General features: G+C 33.1%; 1 protein-coding gene and 1 pseudogene across 2 annotated transcripts; both read left to right on the top strand.

The window, feature by feature from the left end:
* Positions 1-10,386: 10,386 nt before the first annotated feature.
* LOC139855969 (uncharacterized) lies at positions 10,387-16,433 on the top strand. Of its 2 annotated transcripts, XM_071845214.1 has the most exons (16): positions 10,387-10,496; positions 11,266-11,414; positions 11,531-11,756; positions 12,153-12,242; positions 12,376-12,466; positions 12,624-12,690; positions 12,815-12,862; positions 12,960-13,129; positions 13,342-13,440; positions 13,878-13,946; positions 14,074-14,212; positions 14,510-14,711; positions 14,816-14,988; positions 15,406-15,442; positions 15,884-16,058; positions 16,291-16,433. In XM_071845214.1, the coding sequence occupies exons 2-15, from the start codon at positions 11,280-11,282 to the stop codon at positions 16,039-16,041; spliced, it is 1,704 nt and encodes a 567-aa protein (XP_071701315.1). In that variant the 5' UTR covers positions 10,387-10,496; positions 11,266-11,279; the 3' UTR covers positions 16,042-16,058; positions 16,291-16,433. The 2 variants fall into 2 exon arrangements, with proteins under 2 accessions (XP_071701315.1, XP_071701308.1); XM_071845207.1 differs by lacking the exon at positions 16,291-16,433 and having other exon boundaries at positions 15,884-16,262.
* A 232-nt stretch (positions 16,434-16,665) lies between these two features.
* LOC139855985 ((R,S)-reticuline 7-O-methyltransferase-like) lies at positions 16,666-18,952 on the top strand (annotated as a pseudogene).
* Positions 18,953-23,684: the final 4,732 nt, after the last annotated feature.

The raw sequence follows: 23,684 nt of genomic DNA, 5'->3' as shown, positions 1-23,684 counted from the left end.
GAGATTCGGGGGAGTTTGTTATGGACAGGATTATCACAATCTTAGACGGTTCTAGAATTAGAGTTTGCCTATATATACTAACCCTAATTATCATTCTAGACACCATCACATTACGTAACCACTGTCTGCTACACATCTCACGTTACAAGCATCATCTTTCATCTTCTCAAGGTTTACAGGTTAGTTCCTTATTGACTAGCACCTACAACCTTACATGGGGCCTTCTGATCAACGACCGTTATCGAAGGTGGACTTAATCACTTGGCCACCCCGCCGACATCATCATGTCGGCCAGGGTTATTCACAGTAGCCGAACCAGAGAGTCAAGTTCTAAGATCCTTAACCCCCCTAGCTTATTGAACAGGCATATTGATCCTATGGAAAATATATGCATGATCAGTGGATAATGAAGTTAGTGGAATTTCCTAAAACTTGTGCAAAAAGTAACTGGATACTTGTAGTCAGACGGAGGGAGTATTATTATATTATTATTATTATTATTCAAATATAGGTTTTCTTTACGGGATTAATTACGTTACATATGTATGCAAAATACATGTCTCAATAAAATGTTGTAATGTAAATTTCATGATAAGAAAAATAATAATTGTGATCAAAAGTGAAAGTAAGTGGTGGGAGAATAAATATAGTTCATTTATTCTGACTAAGTTAAGTATATCAATATGTTTGTAAAAACAATGACAAGTTTCTTAGTAGGAATATGTGGTTCCACGGGTCATTAAACTAAATGACTTTAGCATTTACGTTCACTTAATACATAAAACACATCGTTAAACTGTTTCATTTAAACAAACCCGTGATTCCATATATATATATATATATATATATATATATATATATATATATATATATATATATATATATATATATATATATATATATATATATAACAAAAAGGTTTTTGATTAGGTGGCATTTTGTTATTAATTTGATTTAATTATTCATTATAATTTAATATTTAATATATATGTATGTATATTTATGTATATATATTATAAAAGGAACATATTTAAGTATATATATGCACGTAAGTTGATAATGGTAATTATTGTTTGACTGAATTCAAATATTAATTTCAACTAGTATTGTGGTCCGCGCGTTGCTACGGTTTTCACAAACAAAATGTAGCATACAGTGAGTTTACATGCTTGGTCGTTACATACAGTAGGTTAATCTGTTCTTACATAGAGTACTGTAAACTGAAAGTCAAAACACAAATGGAAATAAAAGTAATGAAACCATTTCATTTAGCAAGAAGTAGCTGTCAAGTAGAAGATGCAACAAATTCGTCACGATAACAAAACAAAAAACTAATACCTCTAGCATCCACAGAATCCGAAGTAACAATGGCAATATCTGCAACACTTGAAACAAAGTAGTGACCTTCAATAAACAACAAAACATCAGAAATGAACATCAATAAAAAACCGGTACACGTACAAATAACTGGCTAAAGTTCTATATAAGTTATAGCTAATATATATACTAAAATTACATGAGACCATATGTTGAAATATATACCCTTTTCAACATATAAACTTGAAACAACATATATTCAAATATATTCCTATCTTATAATTTTATAGGTACACATTCCATATTTGTTTATGGTGTGCTGCTTTAATAAGAGAAGTTTGAATGAAAAATGAACCTTAATGGCCTCCATTGTATTTGATCTTCACTGTAGTCATATTGTAAAATCAATTCCACAACAATCCTCAGAAACATGTTTGGTGAAAGACGTAAGTTACACAATCATAAAAAAAAAATTAGACGACGAAAACTAAAACACAACACCATAAACAAAAATAAAATGCAAAACAATTTAGAAAGTAAGTGACATCATAAATATGTACCTTCAGGTTAAATGTGAACACAGAATTCATATGTCAATCAAAGATGTTCATGTACGTTGGAAATCGATAACTCTACAGGCTGCTGAAAGCTGTCTCATATAGCACATTAAAGAAAGAGGAGTTTGTAAGTATACCATACGACTGTTCACGAATAAAACGAACATCAACATAGTAAAACATTAGTACCTTAATCTGCGGAACCGAAAAACCTCATCCCAGGATGAACAACAAAGCCAATTAAGTCATGGTCCATATACTCAAAAACCATGTAAATTCCTCGTTTATATTTATTACTGTCTGCAGATTATTGTTAATCAAATCAATTAGAAGATAGATAATAGTGTTTGTACTACAAAATAATTGCAAATACTTGCCTGACATCCCTTGTTTATCTTTTTCAGGACCTACACAATAATAAGTACATATCAAATATCATTAGGGGTATCATATATCTTTTAAGTATGTGTTCAAAGTAAAAAAAGATGAAAAAATTAACCACAACATTACACGATCAGATGGTTATATTTGTACTTAATTGCTACGCAGCGGATTTTGGGTTAATGAACTGAATTACATTTAACATGCATAGGAGGTTGTAGTTTAAAGTTTACATAATGAAAAACACTTAGCTAAACTCTAATGGACTCTAACCGATTGAGCTTGATCCAGCTAATTACTAAGCTTAGCTTATGGTCTATAGTTAACAATTTACATAATAAGGATACTACATAAATGTCATCTTTTTTTCCAATAATATGTGTAACTATCTACATTCATGAAAATCATGCATTTAACACAATTCACATATTACTTTTCATTCTTACAAAATATTTCATATTAAAAGCATAGAACTTGCCATTAATACAACATTTACAATGCAGGAATCTAACAAAACTAACAATGAAAAGGAACAAAAGAAACTAACAAAGCTTACCTATTTGATGTACATTAGGCTCACCATTTTCATCTTCGTTGTTTTTCGATTCATCAAAAAACTAATGCTCATTAAATCCTGCATAGAGAAGACTAAATTTTGGCTTAAAAAAATTGATACTTTTTTTACGGAGTATAATCAAAATGCCGTTAAATATCAACAATCACTAACAAAGTGTGTACCTTGACCAATTGCTTCAGTATCAACCATGACGTTACCTAATGGTGGCAACTATCCGCAATTTGTTAACTTACTTCAATATAGCACATATCATTAACAATAACAATCTGCAAACGAATCATGTATAAAACATACAGTATAACCTTTTGTTAGCTATAGTTGGCAACAATTGTTGAAGAATAAAAAAAATAGATAACTAATGATCTCTTATGTAACCTAATTCTATCACATCAACCATAATGAAATTAAACCTTTCATTAGTGTAACAAAAAAGTATTCTTTACCTCAATAAATCCAATAATGTTATTGAAACCTAAATAAATGCATCACAATGATTACCTCACTGATTGAAAATGAAAACAATATTAGCTTACTATATGAAATAGGCAAATAGATTGTAATTTGTTAATGAAGGTACTTCATAGTTTTCTGGGTTATTTGTCACCGATGCACTAAAAGAGAATCTAATTCTAATAATTTCTTTGTGTTGATCTTTATATGTTAGCATCTCAAATTATAGTCTTGAAATTTGGGCAAACCTTCTTACACGATCAGTTTCTGTATGGTTAATAACTTTGTAATTTGTAACTTATGATTGAGCATACACAAATGTTAGCTTGAAATCATCGGCAAATTAGCTATGAAATATATATTTCACAGCTGGCCGGTATGATTTGTAAGTAAGTCATGAATAATTAAGTTTCCGATTAAGGTCTATCATAAAGCAGTAAAAAATATGAGTTTCATAAACATGTATTGAACAAAAACTAACCTTTGTAACCATCAAGTAGTTACAACTCACTATGAATGTCAATCGGAATGAACTGTGTTTGAAAGTAGCATTCTCTACTTGTTTCACATGCAAATCTTATGTTGATCGAGTTACTTCCATAATGTCTGTTGAACGTTACAAACATACAGAAACAACAACAAATGTTTAGATATTTAGTGTTAAAGGGACGTGCTAAAAGTGCAAGCCAAGAGAAGAAAAAAAAATGAACTTATGTTCATGTACGTACCAGGCTCAGATGAATACATATTATTCTAACTAAGAGAATGTGTATCACCATGGTTGCAAGTATTAGTCGCACAACAAAGGGGGGCTCAGACACGGGTATAAAATTAAGCAACGGATAATGAGTCGCCATGAGAAGTAAAAACTTATTTATTAGGATCTGAGGTAACATCCAGACTTCAATAACAAAGGCCTGAAAATATGAAATGTTTTAGTTATATCCCCATCCCACTCAACATGCAAAAAACATTAATATAAGTAGATGCGTGGTGCGAAAATCAAATACCTCATACAGAGTATAAAGGAACTTCTTCTGAGTTTTTAATGCTTTCAACAAAAGGAGCATTAATCGATTATCACCTATAAAAGAACAACATTTCAGTTCCAATCGATTATCACCTATAAAAGAACAACATTTCAGTTCGATTATCTATCTGTTGATGGAAACTAAAATCAGATACATCTTGCGACACTGCGGGTTTGCAGGTGCTAACAGAACATTAGGGTGCCACCAGAAAACTGTCATGAATATAAAATAAAAAAGAATCAGCGTCTTACCTATGTACCACTGAAACATCTAGTGAAATTAAAACACTTGTAAATTTAACTGTATCTATACATATACCCATCTCCTCCTCTGTTTATTAATCTTTCTCTCATACTCCGTAAACTGATCTTATGTAAAATCCTATAACGTCGTTTATGTCATCATCTACATATATAGCCATAAACTACACATCCAAATTAACCTAGTATGTAACTGAATTCACATATGGAGCCATAGACTACAATTAGTTCTAAAAATAAAACATAGGCCTAATAAACCGACACATACATTTGTACAAATATATATGCATCAATCATCAATATACATAAGCACATAAAATTTTATATCTATATCTATATCTATTTGTATAATTAGAGAAGTAATATAAAGTACCTAAATTAGCATTCTCTGCTTTTCCCGCATGAGAGACTTCGATTGATACAAAAAATACAATACACAGAAAAAAAACAAATGGTTAGTCATTTGTAAGACACCCTAAAACCAGCAATCGTAAAATCCCGAAACCTGTGGTTGTTTCTCCCGAAAGTTTAACACAAATAAGATCGAAACCATACAATGAAAAACAAAATTAAGAATAAGAATCGATTTCAACAATTATGGTATTCTCAACAAACACAAAGGAAGACTTAGGACTGTAGGTGGCGGTAGAGTGGAGGCGATGATGTTGTTGTTGGCGTCATCATCGCTGCTAGCCACTATTGGCGATGGTGGTGATTATTGGTGAGGACTGAGGAGTGAGATGAATTTGGCGGTGTAAAAAAACCCTAGATGGAAAAAGTCGATGGGCAGGAATCAAGATGTTAGAAGAGGATGGTGAGGAAATTAGATGGTGGAAGAAGGTGTGAGAATGGAGTAGAAGGTTAGAGAAGAAACATAATCTGATGTCTAAAATATCTGAAGGAGTAATAAGAGGGAAAATGGAAAAAGAAAAAAAATGCTACAGTACTATTTGCGTTAATAGTGATTTTGGGGGTGGAGGGTCAATAAGAGATTGACACCATTTACCACAATTTATATATATAAAAATTAGGAATAAATTACTAAATAACAAGATACTCCAATATTTAAGTGACGTAGACAAATAATATATATTACGGAGTATATTTAGTGTGCTATATATTCCATTTGTACAAATTACTATATTAATTATTAGACAAAAATGATGAATAGTACTATGGGAAGTTTTGTCTTTTTACCTATTTTACTTTAGCAACGGAATCATTGTAGCCCGTTAGCACTTTAGCAACGGAATTACTGTAGCAACGGTACTGTAGCATTTTTTTTTCAGTTCGTTTACTGTAGCTTTTTTCCCGTTATATTTTTCTCTACCCGTTATAACAATTTTTTTTCTTTTTTGGTTTCCTTTATATTTTTCTCGACAAAATAATGACTTACTTGCGTTATATTTTTAAAAGTCAACAATTACATAGCGAAACGCGGAGATATTTAAAATAACATTTAAATCTTTGATGGGTTATAGCTTTTAGTTCGACTCGAGTTGCGATTCAACGACATCATCGTTAGCCACGAAATAATTTACAAAATAAACGCAATAAAATACATTGAAAACCGAACCCCCGGCACGAAACGAGGGTTCCACAACTAGTTTTAGACTAATTGATATATTCTTTTATAAATATAGTTGACATAAACCAAGTCAATTTATTTTTTGACAATTTTTTTTCTCTTTTCCTTCAAATTTCCAATTTACCCCCCTCACACTTGGGTACTAATTGTAATTTATTAGAGGTATAAAAAATCATTTCAGGGATATAAAAGCTAAATCACTATTTAATGTAAACCCACCAAACAAAACCCACCAAATTTTTTTAACGGAGTTATATTTCTATTCGTCACGAGTTAGGTTCCACCGCCATAACCGTTCAACTCAAAATAATTTTACGAACAAAACGCAATAAATTGTATTCGAAATTGAGTTTTGATGCGCTACCAACGGAGCATTTTGTTTAACAATAAATATGAAAGTGATTTGAATTTACGGTTTAAGTCCTTAAAATATTTATTAACATACAAATATAACTATTATAATATTAATTATACATGACGACTCTCACGAGTACCATTATTTTGCTGAAATGACTAACAATTTTTCTAAAACTAAACTCGCGGGTTACACTTTTATTCAAAAAATAATTGTATGTAATAATTCTAAAATAATATAACTTATATTTTACTAATGTTACGTTCCATGACATATTTTCAATGTACTCTAAATATTACGTAGTATATAATTTATATACTAAAAAGATATTAATGGTGAAAAAAATTGTAGACATTAAGTTACTAACACCACCCAAAACCACTTTCAAAATTTGTCAACACCACGGGTTTTTAAACTCAAAATAACTTTCAAAATTCCTTAACACCACGGGCTCTTAAACTCAAAAGGAATTTTTAAAATTTTTCAACTCCACGGGCTCTTAAACTCAAAAGAATTTTTAAATTTTGTCAACATCACGGGCTCTTAAATAATTCTTATTCCTATTTTTTTTTAGTATCGTTATTTACATACCAATATGAACTATAGATTACATTTTTTCACGATTTTTTACACACCCGTGCAACGTACGGGCTCAAAAACCTAGTATATATATATGTACAACTATTTTTGCATCAAAAGATTTCTTAATGACAACCCTAAGAGTTGTAATTAAAAAATGTTTACATGTATGTTTTGATTATACAATCCAAATAACCACCTTTTTTTATGGAAAAAACTACCCACTAACTTACAAATGTACAATTATTTTTGCATCAAAAAATTTCTTAATGACAACCGTAAGGGTTGTCATTAGCATTTTCCTTACTTAAAAGATAACGTTATAATTTATATATCATACCCGCGGTATAATTATATAAATATATTAATATAGATTATTAGTATTTAGTTATATTAATAATTAATATCAGCGATAAAACAACTTTATAAATGAGTACGGGTCTGGTAAATATTTTTATTCAATGACGGTCCTAATATATAACAATTATAATTATGTTTAATGGTGTACAAATAATTTTATTGACCATATATATGAAATATGATCCATAGTTTTCTTTTTTTATAATTATATAACAGATCTTAATTTGGATTCTGAGGTTACTATATACAATTTTGATGGCGGAATGGTTTATTTAACAACCCCGATTTATTTACCGTTGCTTAAGAACATAAGTATCATCTTCTGTCTTTATCTCGGGTTTATCACCAAAATGCCTAAAAAAATTCGACCCCTTGCACTGGAGCCCAAATTTTTTTTTTTTTTGACAAAATGCCCTCGCAAGACGCAAGGAAGCTTGCGTACACACACGTGCAAGCACGCAAGTAACCTTGCATCCTTGCGTCCTTGCGTCCTTATCTTATCAGGATAAGATTTCATCAGATTTTCTAGATTTTTATGGATAAAATTTAATCGTATATATAGAATTTCATTATTTCATAACAACTCATTTCAAAAGAATTTCAGAGATTATTGGCAGCTTATGGTACATTTTAAGCATTTTTACAATAATTTAAGTATTAATGAATTGTGTTAATGAAGATAAATTTGTTGTTCATATATGTTGTGGGGGTTCTTTTGAGTATATTAATAACATCCCCACGTATTTGCCCTTTAGATTGTTTTAGAATTCGGTTAAAATTACCTGTTGCACCTATAAAACCAATGAATCGGAGAATATTATTAAAAATGTTCTTAAAAAGATAGAAATGCCACCCAATGCACATGTTTCAATGAGATACATTTATAATAACCATGTTTTTGATATTACGGATGATTATGAAGAATTCAAGAGTTTTTACAATATGCAATTGTAAATGCTCCTATTGATATTTATGTCGCAAAAACATACGTGCGTCAAGAAAAAAAGCATACGCAAAGTCGCAAACTAAACCTTGCGTCCATACAAAAACCATACGCAAGGACGCAAGGCGTACCTTGCGCCCATACTAGAACCTTTCTGTAAACAGATAACAAATAAACTATGCAACATTTTATGATAAGCTAACATTTTTAAAATGTAAATAACCTGAATATCTAGGAGTTTAAGATATTCAGATATTCCATATGACTCGGCAGATGAACGCTTCCAAAAAAGAGCCCTCGGTATTCCATTCTTGTCAGTATTTGTAGCAAACGGTTTAATGGTACGACGGTAAGCCTCGAGAATCCAAATCTACAAATAAATATTATCATTAAATAATAAATAATAAATATGACCTAAATATTCAACCATTTACCTTGAATGCCTACATAAATCCCGCCAAAGTGTACGTCTTTCCACTCTCTAATTGGCTTTCACGAATAACAAACCCTTCACTTACCGCATCGTAAGTTGGCTCCCAAATACGAGACCCCCATGGGTACTCATTAACACGCGATAACTCTTCGACTAACCATAAAAACTTTTTATTCACAACATGGATCCCTTGTGCTGAAAACGAAACCATCGGTCCTGATGCTCATCGGGGTACTTATCATCATCTAGTCTTTCCGGCCGCACACTCTTCCGTTGGAGCATGCAATGTACAAGCCCGGGATCATTACCAACGTATTCAAGATCTAACCATGGACCAAAACGCGTTTCTTTAAACTTTTTGATTTGATTCTCAGTCATGACTTTCTTCACATCCCCTATAACGCTCAACTTATTCTTCATCGTTAACTTGCCTTCCACATAACCCTGCATAAGTAAGATTAAAATCAGCAGAAAGTAACATAAGGACGCAAAATTAACCTTGCAACCTTTTAATTGATGGACGCATGGTCGCAAATTCAACCTTGCGTCATCTAAAGTGCACACGCAAGGACGCAAACAAACCCTTGCGTTCCTTAACGTACGATACGCAAGGACGCAAACTTGTTCTTGCGCCTGGTCAATTACCATGTTTTTACGAGCTAATAATGTTTGTTTCAACCCAACATATACACACAATACAGTTGAATATCATTAATCAACGTATGTACTTCAATAAACACAAACACAATTCAAACAGACATTTCATCGAGCAGTTGGTGTGCACACTTATACAATTACCATCGAACACAAAAAACGTATAAAACGCACATAAACAACGAACTAATCACTAACCTGGTTGCTCGCCATCGTTGCAAGGTTGATTATTTGGTTGATTTTTCTCGAAAACCCTAATTGTTTTGCGTGAAAGCTTGGGCTTGTTGCGACGGGAATTGAAGCTCACACGGTGACCGGTGGTGGCTAGAGGGGGTTAGTGGTAGTGGAGGTGATGATGGAGGAAAATATGGTAGTAGCGAATGATGGTGAAGAGAATTTTACGTTTGTGCTTGCGTTTTTGCGGATCGACTTTGTATGTGTGTTTTTACGTGTTTGCGAATTCGTGCAAAAGTGTGGAATGCCAGGTAATAGTTGTCATTTAACCCTATTTTTTTTAAGAAAAGGACGCAAGGTCACTTGCTTCTTGCGAGAGCAAATTGTCAAGTTTTTTTTTTTATTTTTTATTTTTTGGCTCCAATGCAATGCAAGGGGTGAAATTTTTTTTAGACTTTTTGGTGATAAACCCCTTTATCTCCCCCAGTCCCCTTACTTACCAGAGCCGGACCCAATAAGGGGTTCCTGCTTCTAGTGGCCCACTAAATTTTATTGTTTACATTTTTGTGTAATTGGATTTGTCCCAGGCCCAAAAGCCAACTACTCAACAAAAGGATAAATTAATAAGCCTTATTACAGTGTGGGCTTAAAAAACATTTTGTCCTCCTATGATTACGATCGATCATGTCGTTTCGTTTTGTTTCTTGAATTCTTTCTTCCCAACTGGCAATAATCAATTTACGAAGTTAAATAGAAGCCATCTATTGAAATGGGTACTTGTTCTTCATCTTCAACCTAAAGTTTCCAGTCTCAACATTTATCTTTAGTTTAATTCAGGTAACCCTTTTACTTAATTAAATTAGGGTTTGCAAAATAAATGTTAAAAATTAACTTATGGTATAATATGCCTGATGCACAACGAGTCTGATGTGAAAAGTAATTATCTTTTACTTAAAGTTTGGATATGTACATAAAAGTTGAAATTCAAATTAAGTATGCTATCTTAATTCGTTTTGTATACTCCGTATTCATTATTTTCTTATGTGTATTAGGTTTTTTTTTTTTTTTTTTTTGCTCATATTTGTATCAAACAGTTAATGTGTACATATTGAATTCAAGTGCAGCAGGATATACATATTCCAGTTGAGTTAAGTGGGTTTGGGACTTCTTATATAAACGTCTTTGCTAATAAATTATTATTATTGTTATTTTTTGTTAATTTACGGCAGATAAGTAATTGTTGAACACTCTCTTGAAAAGTTGTTACTTGCCTTTTTGAAATGAAATAGTACCTGTTAATTTTTCATAAGAAGATAAGCACTTTAAAAAAGCAATTCTAAAACACATCTTCAAAGCCACGTATAGAATTAACTTACTTCCGTTAGGAATGTCGTATCGATGTGCCGTGTTGTTTACATTTATTTACTAATAGTGATATACTGATACCCTTGCTGCTTTCTATTACTGATGTATGTAATCATATAGTAAGTACTCCAGTTAACACAAACAAATTCATTTTTTAGGCTTGTTACTGATTGTAGGCATTAGGCGCAGTAATTTTTTCCTTCCCGTAACAATGACTTGAGTTCATTACTAATTCTTGCAGTTATAACAAGACCAATGGGAGTGATTAAAGATGGGTCGATTTCAGGTATTTTACCAAGCAAAAAGGTCTTTGCAGTTAACTATCCTGGTTATCCTTCATCTACGGAACGTGCCTTGATGACTCTTGGTGGGCCCGAAGGTATTGCCAAGGTATTCTCGATTACTAGTTTACCACAACCAAATATTCATGCATCAAATTAATCTGCTTATGATATAGTATCATAATATCATAATTAATTGGACTAATTTTAGTCATTATGTTGTAGGCTAGACAGTCGCCAACAAACAATTTAGAACTTCACTTTCGCCCTGAAGATCCGTACTCACATCCTGCTTTTGGGGAGCGTTCTAATTGTAATCAGTTTTTGTTGAAAATATCAAAACTTAATAATACTAATGTAGATCATGACCAGACACAAACGTCTGAAGGATCTGAAGTTGAGATTTGTGCCGATATTGTTAGTCATGTATCGGAAGCGTATAATTTTAAAGGTTAGAAATTTTCTAACCTATATGATTCTTTCATTCAAGTAAATGATTGCGAATTTCAATCCTTTTACGTATAATAGGCTAGTTTGGGTTATCTTTCTTCCTAACGGGTCGAACCCGCCAAATAAAAAAAATAGTTGAATCAGGCCAAAAGTCGTCCAAAGAATATTTTGAGTGCATAGGACGTTTATGATGATATAGTTTTGTCATAATATCTAACACAGTAGTTAAATATTAAAGATTTATATACAAATGGGCAAACACTAAATTGGGTCAACCAATATAAACGTTCCTTGTTTTCACCTGAACCCACTTTGAAGTTTAACGTAAGTAATCTGTCTGGTCCACCAATTTTGCTATCTCTACTATTATATATTCTTGTGTGTTCGAATAATACAGGAATGGTAGACTATCAACATGTTCTTGCTGTTCATGCTGATGTTGCACGGAAAAAGAAGAGAAACTGGGCTGACGTGGAACCTCACTTTGGTGCGGCCCTAATCCTTCTATGTTTTTGTGTGTGCGGGCCAATGTTATTCTTTAATTAATCAAGATTTAATGAATTTAGGTATGGGTATATTAACGTTATGTATATATATTTTACGTTTTTACAATTCTGCAGAAAAACGTGGCCTTATTGATGCAGATCAAGAGGATTTGATGATTTTATTGCCACCTCTTTTTTCAATTAAGAACATACCCGAGAATGTTGTGTAAGATTATTATTAAATTATTTTGTTAATCAATTTGATGTGATTTGGCTTTGTTATTGTTTCCTATTTGATATCAATAAGTTTAAAGACCGTGTATTTATTTCTGTTGAATTTTATCATCATGCTCTGATTAAATAATGTGAGTTTATGGTTTCAGATTGAAACCATCGATGTATATCAGCCTGAAAAAGAAACAAGAGGGGATTGTGAAAAACCATTGGGAGGTATGATCAATCAGTTTTTTTTTTTTTTCATTTTTTATGTTTATACTTTATATTATTAATAGGTATAGGTATAGGTATACCTCCTATGATTTTTTTATTGTAATATTTTTATGTGTAAATACAGAAGGACATAGAACCAAGCCTTGCAATTGACTTCAATACTAAAGATAATATCCTTACTTTTTGAAACTTTTTTATGTGCATATTCACAACCTATTTAATTACGTGTTTCGAGTATTATGATATTTGTTGCCTTAACATTCATACATGTTCCTAAGAAAGTAGATTGGGAGAAATACATACAAATAGGAACCGATGAATGGAAATGTCAAATGGCTGTATATGAAATGTTTGATGAGCGTCCCGTATGGATTAAAGAATCTTTATCTGAACATTTGTCTGATAAAGGTCTTAAACTTGTCGATAACTATATAAGGAGGTATGTTTATAAACTTCCTTACATAAATATATGGGCCAAGTGTCTTTTAATGTACTATGTACTATCTTTTAATGTCAGATTAGAACAGTATTTTTTTGTTTTGAATTTTATAAGACTATTAATGTTGACAATTATGGCCTTGTGAGATTATAATATAAAATATTAACTTTCTTTATATGGATGTTTCGTAATTAATATAACCTTGTTTACAGGCTTCTTTTCAGGGTAGCGTATTATTTTTCAAATGGACCCTTTCAAAGGTTTTGGATCAAAAAAGGATATGATCCACGCAAAGATCCAGAGTCTCGCATGTGAGGATTTTTTTTGACTATATACTAGAACGTTTGTTGTTTCGTGTAAAACTGTATACTTTTCCATTGTGGGTTGTCGGATTGGCAATACAAGCAAGTTGGACGGGGTGTTATGGGTTAATATAGGTAATTTATACCTTTCCAAATGGCCGGGTCAACCTTCCAACACAATTATCCATATTTTGTGTGATTATTTATACTTCAGAGTTTTGTTCACAAAATCCATTTATTAGAATAATTAGATAAATTTTAAGGGGAAAAAATTTGAGTACGTCTTGGGCAATATTTGATCCATTAATTTCATTTTAGCTATTTTTTTAATGAATATTTGAGTTGCTAAATTTTCTACTTTTACAGTCTATATATCTGGCCCATTTTGTATATATTGTATATCTACTGTATTTATTTGCTTAGTAATTGGAGTATATTACCAATAGATATCAGAGGATCGACTTCAGAGTACCAGAATCCTTACGAAGCTATTGTCTTTCTGGCATTGCATCCGGGTAACAAATTACTAAAATATCATTTGATTTAATTCTTCTCTATACGCATATTTTGTACATTAAAAAATAAAAAAGAAATAGAATTCAAATCTTTGAAAGGAGTTTAAAATTGTTTTTGTACCCTTAGGTTGAAGAATAACTGGAAGGATCTATGTGCGTTCAAAGTTTTCCCGTATAAATGTCAAGTTTCCCTTCAGCTTTTTGAACTTGATGATGATTACATTCAACAAGAGATTAAAAAGCCTTCAACACAAATGACCTGCACTGTAAGCTATATAATACTCCAGTTAGTATCAAATATGATTACACAAGTTATATAAACTTATTTGTAATCCTGATTTTTGATTAAATGATTCATGAAGCTTACTTCGCTAAAATTTGATTTTTGGAAAATCTTGACCCATCTGACCCGTTTCTTTATATGTGAATGGGTCGAAACTGCAATCCATATCTGTAAACAGAGTCACAATTGTTGTTGTGGGATACTTTCTTCAGTTGTTTACTTCGATTTTACATTAATTAATTTATTTGCACATCTATTTGTGAAATCCTTTACTTTGCAGTTAGCAACGGGCTGGTTCCCTCCACACATATACGATATTTTTTTATTATGTGTCGCTGTGAGGTTCCTTTCGGTATATCCAAACTCAGATGCAGAATCCTTATTAAAATCAAAAACTTCACGTCTTGAAAAATCAAAAAGAACCAGAACAGTGTTTAAAGAGCAGACAGTTAATGAAGACAAACGTCAACAATCCAACAAAGGTGCAGAATTACGCTCAACTTTATTCTATTCTACAACTTTTTATTGCACTAAAAGATGCATGTTTATTTTATCGGTTTCATCATGATTGCATGTAACTATGCAGTGGAGGGACATATTGAAGAGAAGGAAATGAGCAACGATGAAGATGATGATGGTGTTGATGATGATGATGTAGAAGAAGAAGAAGAAGAAGAAGAAGAAGAAGAAGATGATGATGATGATATGGAGGATGAGAATTTAGGCAATGATTTCGATGCATCTGAGGGATTCGACATGGTAAATGTTACTTGTGCCTAATTTTTTCAGGTTATACAATCATACAATGTTTATTTAATTGACCAAAAAGTATCTAACTTTACCAATAAGGGTTATAATGGTTTTTACCACCTACAAATTTTTTCCTCCTATTTACCTTTCGAAATATCTTAACACTGGACAATTGACTTTTTATAACTAAAAAAAAAAAAAACTCAAATACTTAAATTTTAAATTCTAATGGACAAGGGACCTTTATATTTAGGTAAAAAAAGCTAATAAATGACTATTCGAAACAAGAAATTTGGTAAATTTGAAAGCTTTTTGTGTCATGTAATTGATAATATCACATATTCATATAAATGTTATCCAGAATACAGAAGTTATGTTATTTTCAAATTTTCTTCTAATATACTTATTCCTCATGTCTGTTTCTAGACTGGTGACGGGACTGATTTGCTTCCAGAACCATCTTGTATCCTTTATATTATATCAGTTACATTTCTAATAAAAAGGTAAACTACTGTATTGCAGTTGCTGTCGGAGTAATAATTTACTCTTGTAAAATCCCTCAATACTAAAAATGTCATTTGGTTCATGATGCCCACATACCCATAACTTTGACCATGAGAACCCTGAATTAAAACTTAAGAAAGTTCGAGGGTTCTTTTTTTTTTTTTATTAATGAACATGAACATAAAAGTTGGGATATAAAGGGTGTGGTGTGTGTGTGTGTTGTTGAAAAAAAAAAGTTGGGTTACCCCCAAGAAGGTAATCAACTTTATGTTCATGTTTTAGTTTCTATAAATAATTTTTGCTTTCTCATTTGAGAAAGAATGCTAGAATTTGACCCGATGTCTATTTACATTAATTTTACTAATTATTATTTGTTTGAGATTTCCTATACACTGCAAAGCTATAAACGAAGAGAATAATATATCAAAGAACTACTTACAAGATCTGTTTGGTAGCTTTCCGTACGGTGGAGGCAGCCAAGATGATGAAAACAGCGATGGAGAATATCAGATATATGATCAATACAGTGATGGAAACGAGTCTGATGATGACTACTAGTATTCTTCGTTTTAATGGTAGTTTCTTATATTTCATAGTGCGCATGTTTTCTTGATGATTAAATACATTACGTGATCTTTAAGTTTGGGTTAAATTTAGGTAATTGCATCAAACACAACTTTATGTTACTGTTTTTGTAGATAAGAATCAGGTAAAATCAAGAACAAAATACCTCACATTCTCGCAAGAAATTGATAACCAAACCATACCCACCAATAATTTAGGTGTTTTTTGTTTTTCACTCTGCAGACGTAAGTCCCTTATGTTTGCGGGGGCGCAGACATAAAAACAAATAGTCCTTAATGTTTAGCATGCAAATTTTCAGATCACATCTTTTTTACAAACGTGGTTCGCAGACCTTCAGATAAAAACACCTTAATATCTAACTGATGTAGTGTTCAATTTGCCTACTTATTGTCTTACTGATACTTAACCAATTTGAATTTGATAATTTCTTTTTAAGGAGAAACATGTCACTCGTTGTCACATTCTTTAGATAAGAGTTAGGAGGATAGGTCTTTTCGATCAGCTTATCTTGTACTAGATCCCATTTCTTGTACATAAATATGTGTCTTAAGTTTTTATTCCATAAACTCATTGAAAAGCACAAGTGTTTCTGTAGCCATGAACACTCAAAATGAAATTGAGGTTGATGCAGCACTAACAGGCCAAACACAAATATTGCGGTACCTATATGGAGTTTTTGATGGTATGGCCCTCAGATGTTGTGTGGAACTGCGAATTGCTGATATAATAAAAAGTCACGGCCGGCCTACCACATTGTCAGAAATCGCTGATGCTATTGACTCTTCATCAATTAACATTGATGGGCTTAAACGACTCATGACGTTCTTGGTCCACAAAAAGGTGTTCGATGAAATATCCCAAGCAGAAGAAAATGAAGGTGTGGATGCAAAAACTATGTACACGCTTAACCATTGCTCTATCTGGTTGTTATGTGATAACACCAGGACCTTGGCACCAATTGTAATGTTGCCAACGGATCCAAATTTGTCCTCACATCTACAAGTACTAAGTCAATGCATTAAAGAAGGTGGTACGGCTTTTAAAATAACACATGGAGAAGAGTTGTTTGAATTTTGTTCACATAATTCAAAATTCAACAAGACTTTTAACGATGGCCTGGCGTGTACTGCATAGATTACCACAAATGCTGTAATTAAAGCATATAGGAACGGATTTCTTGCGTCAACAGGAATCGTAGTGGATGTTGGGGGTGGAATTGGGGTGGTGATATCAGAGATTGTGAAGGCATATCCTCATCTCCGAGGGATCAACTTTGATTTGCCTCATGTTATTTCTACTGCACCGATGTGACGGGGTAACGCATGTTGTTGGGGACATGTTTAAATCTATTCCTCCTGCGGAAACAATATTCATGAAGGTTAATTAATTTCCATGTTAATAACTTATTATGATGAATTTATGATTATGATTCCTTTTGTGTTCTGTAAGAGGTAAATAGCCGGGGAGTAATATTGCTGGGTTGCGTACATTAGAGTATGATGTTGGATTACTCGTTCTCCCGGGTAACTCGAATAGGGAAAAACTTATAACTTTTAAACCATCCTAAGGTAGCACAGTGGATGGGGCCTAAAATCCTTGCTAGAGGTCTTAGGTTTGAATCTTATGGTGGTCAGGGAAGGGTTGGAAATAGTCAGGGAGTAATCATGATGGGATGTTGTGCCAGCTTAACATGACCACAATATTGTCCGCTTTGCCCGCAGGCGCACAGCTTTTTCTTGGCAATCACAACGAGAATCACTTTCCCAGGAGGTCACCCATCCTAGTAGTGCTCTGGCCCGAACACGCTTAACCACAACGTACTCGCACACCCGCTCTGCCTGTGGTCCCAAAACGCGTTGTGTCATTTAAGCGTGAGTATTACCTTATAATCCCATGATCACTCATGTTCGTGGGCGATGTGAGATTTGCCTAGGGTGTTACAACTCACCCCCCTTAGGGACTCATTGTCCTCGATGAGATTTGCCCCACCACCCCCAACGGCACATGAGTGGCTCTGATACCATACTGTAACACCCCAGTTTAACATGACCACAATGTTGTCTGCTTTGCCCGCAGGCGCACGGCTTTTTCTTGGCGACCACACACGAGAAACACTTTCCCAGGAGGTCACCCATCCTAGTAGTGCTCTCGCCCGAGTACGCTTAACTACAACGTACTCGCACACCCGCTCTGCCTGTGGTCCCAAAACGCGTTGTGTCATTTAAGCGTGAGTATTATCTTATAATCCCATGATCACTCATGTCCGTGGGCGATGTGGGATTGCCTAGGGTGTTACATATGCGTACAGTTTAGTACGAGGTTGGATTACTCGCCCTCCCGAATAACCCGAACATGAAAACTTTAGAACTTTTTTGTGTGTACTATAAAGAATGTTGTTATAGTAATAATGATAATAATGATACTACCTTTTACAACTCTCTGTCTTTTGCACGACTGGAGCGATGATGATTGTATTAAGATACTTAGAAACTGTCGAAAAGCTTTGTCTAAAGAATTCGGAAAACTTGTTATTGTGGAGATCGTCCAACGTCCCAATGGGGATGATCTTTTCGATGATACTCGTATTACTTTTGATCTTGTAATGTTTTCACATTTCTCTACTGGAAGAGAACGAACGGAGAATGAATGGAATAAGTTACTTGCCGAAGGAGGCTTTTTCCGTCACAATATTATCAAGATCCCTGCACTTGAATGGATTATCGAGGCCTTTCCACAATGATTTGTAACTTTAAGCTACTTGTTGATTAATGTTATCGAATATCCCTTACAAGGTTTATGTTACCTTGAAAATAAATAGAAATGCAAGGTTTATATTAAACCAAGGGTGTAAGTTTAAGGTTCTATAACAATCCATATCGTTATTGTGAAATATCATAGAACGAAGTTAACGTCTTTTAAGTTCGACTGTAGCTAAAAGTCTTTTGTTTGTTGATTACATCTTCAAAGGTTAACTAAGATTCATGCACTGTCGTATATGTAGTGTATATCCATTAAAGTTCAGTTGTATTTATAATTTTTTCCGATCATATTGCAGCAGAAGTGAGAAATTGTGTCATATCTATGCAAAGTTGTGCATAATTGCATATCATAATAGATATCCAATTAAGGGCTTCTAAGCTGCGCTATTTAAACCTATATCTTTATCTCTATATACATTTAAAGAGAGTCTTGATTAGCTAATAAATATTTTTAAAACTCCCTTAATTACCATTAAATTAGAAAATTACGTAATACTACCCTTTAATCCAACGGTCCTTAATCATCTACTAAAAATATTAGCTAATAAATCACTTTAGATACACTCTATATCCAAAATACCCTTTAATTCTAAAATACACGGGAGTAAATTAACAAAGAAGGGTTAATGAACATTCATTCATTCACGACACTAGAAAAAACAAAACCCTAATCCACTCATCTTCAATCATACGCATAACAGTAGGGGCTCAAAATCTAATCCCAGATTAAAATTAGGGAACTCCAAATCAGATGCAGTTCGATAACACCACCTCTCTAGGTACGATTTGATGTTTCTTATTTATTCGTCATACTAAATTGATTTTGTTAGGGTTTCCGATTCACTAATTCGGTTTGAATGTTTTGCAGTTTCGATTTCAATTTTGGGTTTAAAAATCATGCACGGATGTTTTTTTTAAAATAAACCTCTAATCTGATATGAAACAAAATTCAAACTTTAGTATTCATGTAACTCAATCTGGTGAAACTACTATGAGCAAGGTGAAGATATTGGCAATTCAATATACAGAAAACAGGTTGGGTGATGGGTTTCTTGACTAAAAACTTTGCAATATTTCAAAACCGAATGCTAGATGATCCATCTTTTTTGTTTAAAGTTGGAATCGAGGTTTCCTTTTGATATGTCTTGTCATTAATGATGCAATAGTAGTTGGATCAACAAAAGGTTCAACTTTTAAGAATTGTTTTGCAAGACGTAAATAGTGATCGATACCTGTTGTGCAACATCTAGCCACTCCGCAAAAAAGAGGAAAAGATTTCCTGTATGAATTCGAGTTGTATGCTGCTGATCTTTTGGTAGATATAGTACTTGACAAGAAATATGGTTGGCATGTTGCCACCATATGCACGTATTGGGAAACAACCAGTAGCAGGTGGTGATATGTTTAGTGGTTTGGAGAACTCTGTTGCAGCTCTTCCAAGCAGGTGATTTTCATGCCATTAATTAAACACTTAATCATGGACATGATAAACCATTGTTTAACCATATATTGACTTCTTAGTAATATTAATATTATACAATATGGAATATGCCATTAATTATTTTTTCAATTTTGTTCAGGACTTTGAAGTCAACAGATGCTCCAACTCCGGTCTGATCTCAACCTTAAGAACAGTAATCAACCCATGGAATTGGTGGATGAGTGTAATGTTTTTTTAATACTGTTTTATGAAAACTTTTGATAAAGAGTTACTATTATTATGTTATTTATTTGTATAAATGAACGGAGTGTTGTTATAAATATAGTGTAGGATGTTGAGGAGCTTAATTTTCTAATCACCTTTAATGAGCAGGGGAGAAGGTGGATGGATTAGCAATTTATTGAAGCAGGGAACAAGTAATGGATGAATTTACAATGTCCGAATAACAATGGAACAAGGCCGCTTCAAGATATTTTTTAATTTTCAAAGTTGGTATAGCACCCATATAATAGCAAAAGCTTTAAATTTTGATACAGTCTGATATAGTTTGTGTAATGACCCTGGATTTTTCAACGTTTATTTATTAATAATTCATTATTAATGCTTGCGTTTTAATAAACGTGTTCTTATACGTGTTACTTGTTACTTGTTACCGTATTTAACTTTTCATGGCCCGACTTGTCTTTGTGACACACGTACTTTTCACGAATAATATTTTCAAATAATATTTACATTCATGATTAATTAATATTGATAATTTTTAATTAACTAATGTTACTAGTTAATTACATGGGCTTTGTTTATTTATTTGTTACATACTTACATACTTGGGCTTTATAAATGTACATGGACTTGGAAGCCCACCCTACTTCTCTTAATGGATTAATTAGGAGCCCATTTTGTTACTAGTAACTCATTAAGACAAAACTAGTTTAGTTAGTGTTATGTAAGGACTAGTTACATGTATACTTACACATCTTTTCAACACCATTTAACTTTAATACCATTATAAGCATACACCATTCTCCCATGTTGAAAGTGCATTTGATTCCTTCCTCTCTTGGCCATGAAAACCGTCCACTTTGACTAGGAGGGAGGAGTTCCAGTTTCAAATTATTTTGTTACTTATTTACAAGTATTACTTCCTCATTTCTTCACACACACATACTTACACTTTCTCTCAATTTTCTCTCATCTTTTTTTATTCTCTCAAACTTTGTAAGTTACAAACTTTATTTCTCCTTCCTTTTTCTCTTTAAAACCGAAATATATCATCAAATATCATCATCATTTGCTTGTTTTCTTACTTGTTCTTTTGATGTTGTTGTTTACTTACTAGTTATAAGAATCAAACTTTCTAGTTTATTCTTCATATTATCTTGTTTATACAAGAACATACAAGAATCAAAGAGGATCAAGTTTATAGTTTGATTCCTCCATAAAACTTGTTAAAAGAAAGGTTCATGAGTTTATAATCATACTTGTGTTCATGTTTGTAAACTTAAGGTTTACTTTCTTAAAGATCAAAGCCTTGGCTTGAATCTTTCTAAGTATGAACAACCATGAACTTTTACTTGTAAATTTAGTTTGTTTCTTTCTTTTGTAAGCACTTTAAAGTTGTGATGTTGTAAATTTGGTCAGGTATTACTAGTTAATCTTGATCTCATATTTCTTGAAACTAAAAGTTAACTTTATAAGTTCAAGAACATGGAAGTATAACTTTCTAGTTATAACTTCATATACTTATGTTGGATCTAAGTTTATATAACTTATGGTCTTCTAATTTTGTTGTAAATAAGAGTTTACAAGCTTACATACATTTTACTAGTTGAAAATCTAAGTTTCATAACTTATGGTTTCATTAAAGTGTAGATCCAAGTTTTGTAACTTAGGATCTAACTTAAGAACACTAGATCTAGACTTTCTAGTCTAGGATCTTTAAGATCTAGCTAAGATCTAAGTTCTACAACTTATGATCTTGATTATTTAGTTTACTTTCAAGTTTGTAGCTTAATATTACTTTTGTAACTCATGTATGTGTCGGATCTAAGATCTTGATGTAACTTTGGTTCATCAAACTACATACAACACTTAAATGAGTTGTGCTACTTATCTTAGACTTACACTAGTGTTATGATGGTCAAACCTTGTTTAAGATGATTCAAACCCATCAACGAGTTGTACACTTGAAGCGATACGCATCAAGGATGAGAACCGTGATGAGCATCAAGCACCAAGAACCCACCGGAACACTTTTACTTACTGTTTATGGAACTTATCAGACTACCTGAGCTACTGTAAAGTTTATTTTCAGTTAGTTCGGTTCGAGTAGATGATTTTCCGTTTAGACCTCATCTTAATCCGAGTTACGGTTTAGGATCTATGGCCTCCCGAAAGTCGCTACACCCTATTAACGTTGTGCTGAAATTTCTGACCTACTCGCACTTAAACCGTCACCACGGTTAAAGGAAGACGAGTTTGGTTCTGGAAATTGGTCAGACTCCAGGGGACTCATATACGGAGCCATGGCCACTGGTCTCACCTCATTTCAGTTTGTATAGAGGTCGTGGCTACTGAACAAAGTCAGCCCTTGTTTCAAACCCTAGTCTTGACTTAAAACTTACTTTACACTTTTTTGTTTAATGATGAATGATGATGGTACTTAAGACCTAATTTACATACTTTTAAACCTTTGAGAACGATTTACTGACTTAGTAACTTTTGACTTAGGTTGAGGACCTTCCAGACCAACCACTTGCTTACTATTCCCGCGTATCGACTTTTACTACTTTCCACTGTGAGTTATAGCATCCCTTTTTACTTTAACTATTTTGGGACTGAGAATACATGCGCATTTTACGTTTTACATACTAGGCACGAGTACTTAAACTTTATATATGTGTGGGTTATACAACGACATAAACTTTCCCCTTAGCTCGGTAACGTTTAGTCATTGGTCTTTGAACCGGTGAACGCGAATCTTAGATATGGATCCATAGAGTTTGACATCCCCACCCGGGCTAGTAGCGCTAGCATTTAACGGGTGTTTAATACTTCATAAACTTACGCACTCGCCAAGTGTACTTTTAGGGGGTGTTATTTACGTTAAGTTAGTTACCAAGTGCCCACGGTTATACATATACTTTTCATACTGTTTTGAAACGCTGTTTGAAGCACTGAAATCTCGTGGCATACCTTACATTACTGTTATACTTAAATTATAGCTCACCAACCTTTGTGTTGACGTTTTTAAGCATGTTTTGCTCAGGTGCTTAAGGTTTGCTTGCTTCCGCTGTACTAGTCATACTTTGTAGACTCCCGCTGCGCTTGTTAGAGATGTCACCGCATGAAAAGTTTAATTTGCATTCAAACAATGTATTTGTAACGACCTATGGGTCACGTACTATCATTTTTTC

Source organism: Rutidosis leptorrhynchoides, chromosome 1 (assembly GCF_046630445.1).
Source record: "Rutidosis leptorrhynchoides isolate AG116_Rl617_1_P2 chromosome 1, CSIRO_AGI_Rlap_v1, whole genome shotgun sequence".
In the NCBI taxonomy this organism is placed as follows: Eukaryota; Viridiplantae; Streptophyta; class Magnoliopsida; order Asterales; family Asteraceae; genus Rutidosis; species Rutidosis leptorrhynchoides.
This window is presented reverse-complemented; position numbering and strand designations above follow the sequence as displayed.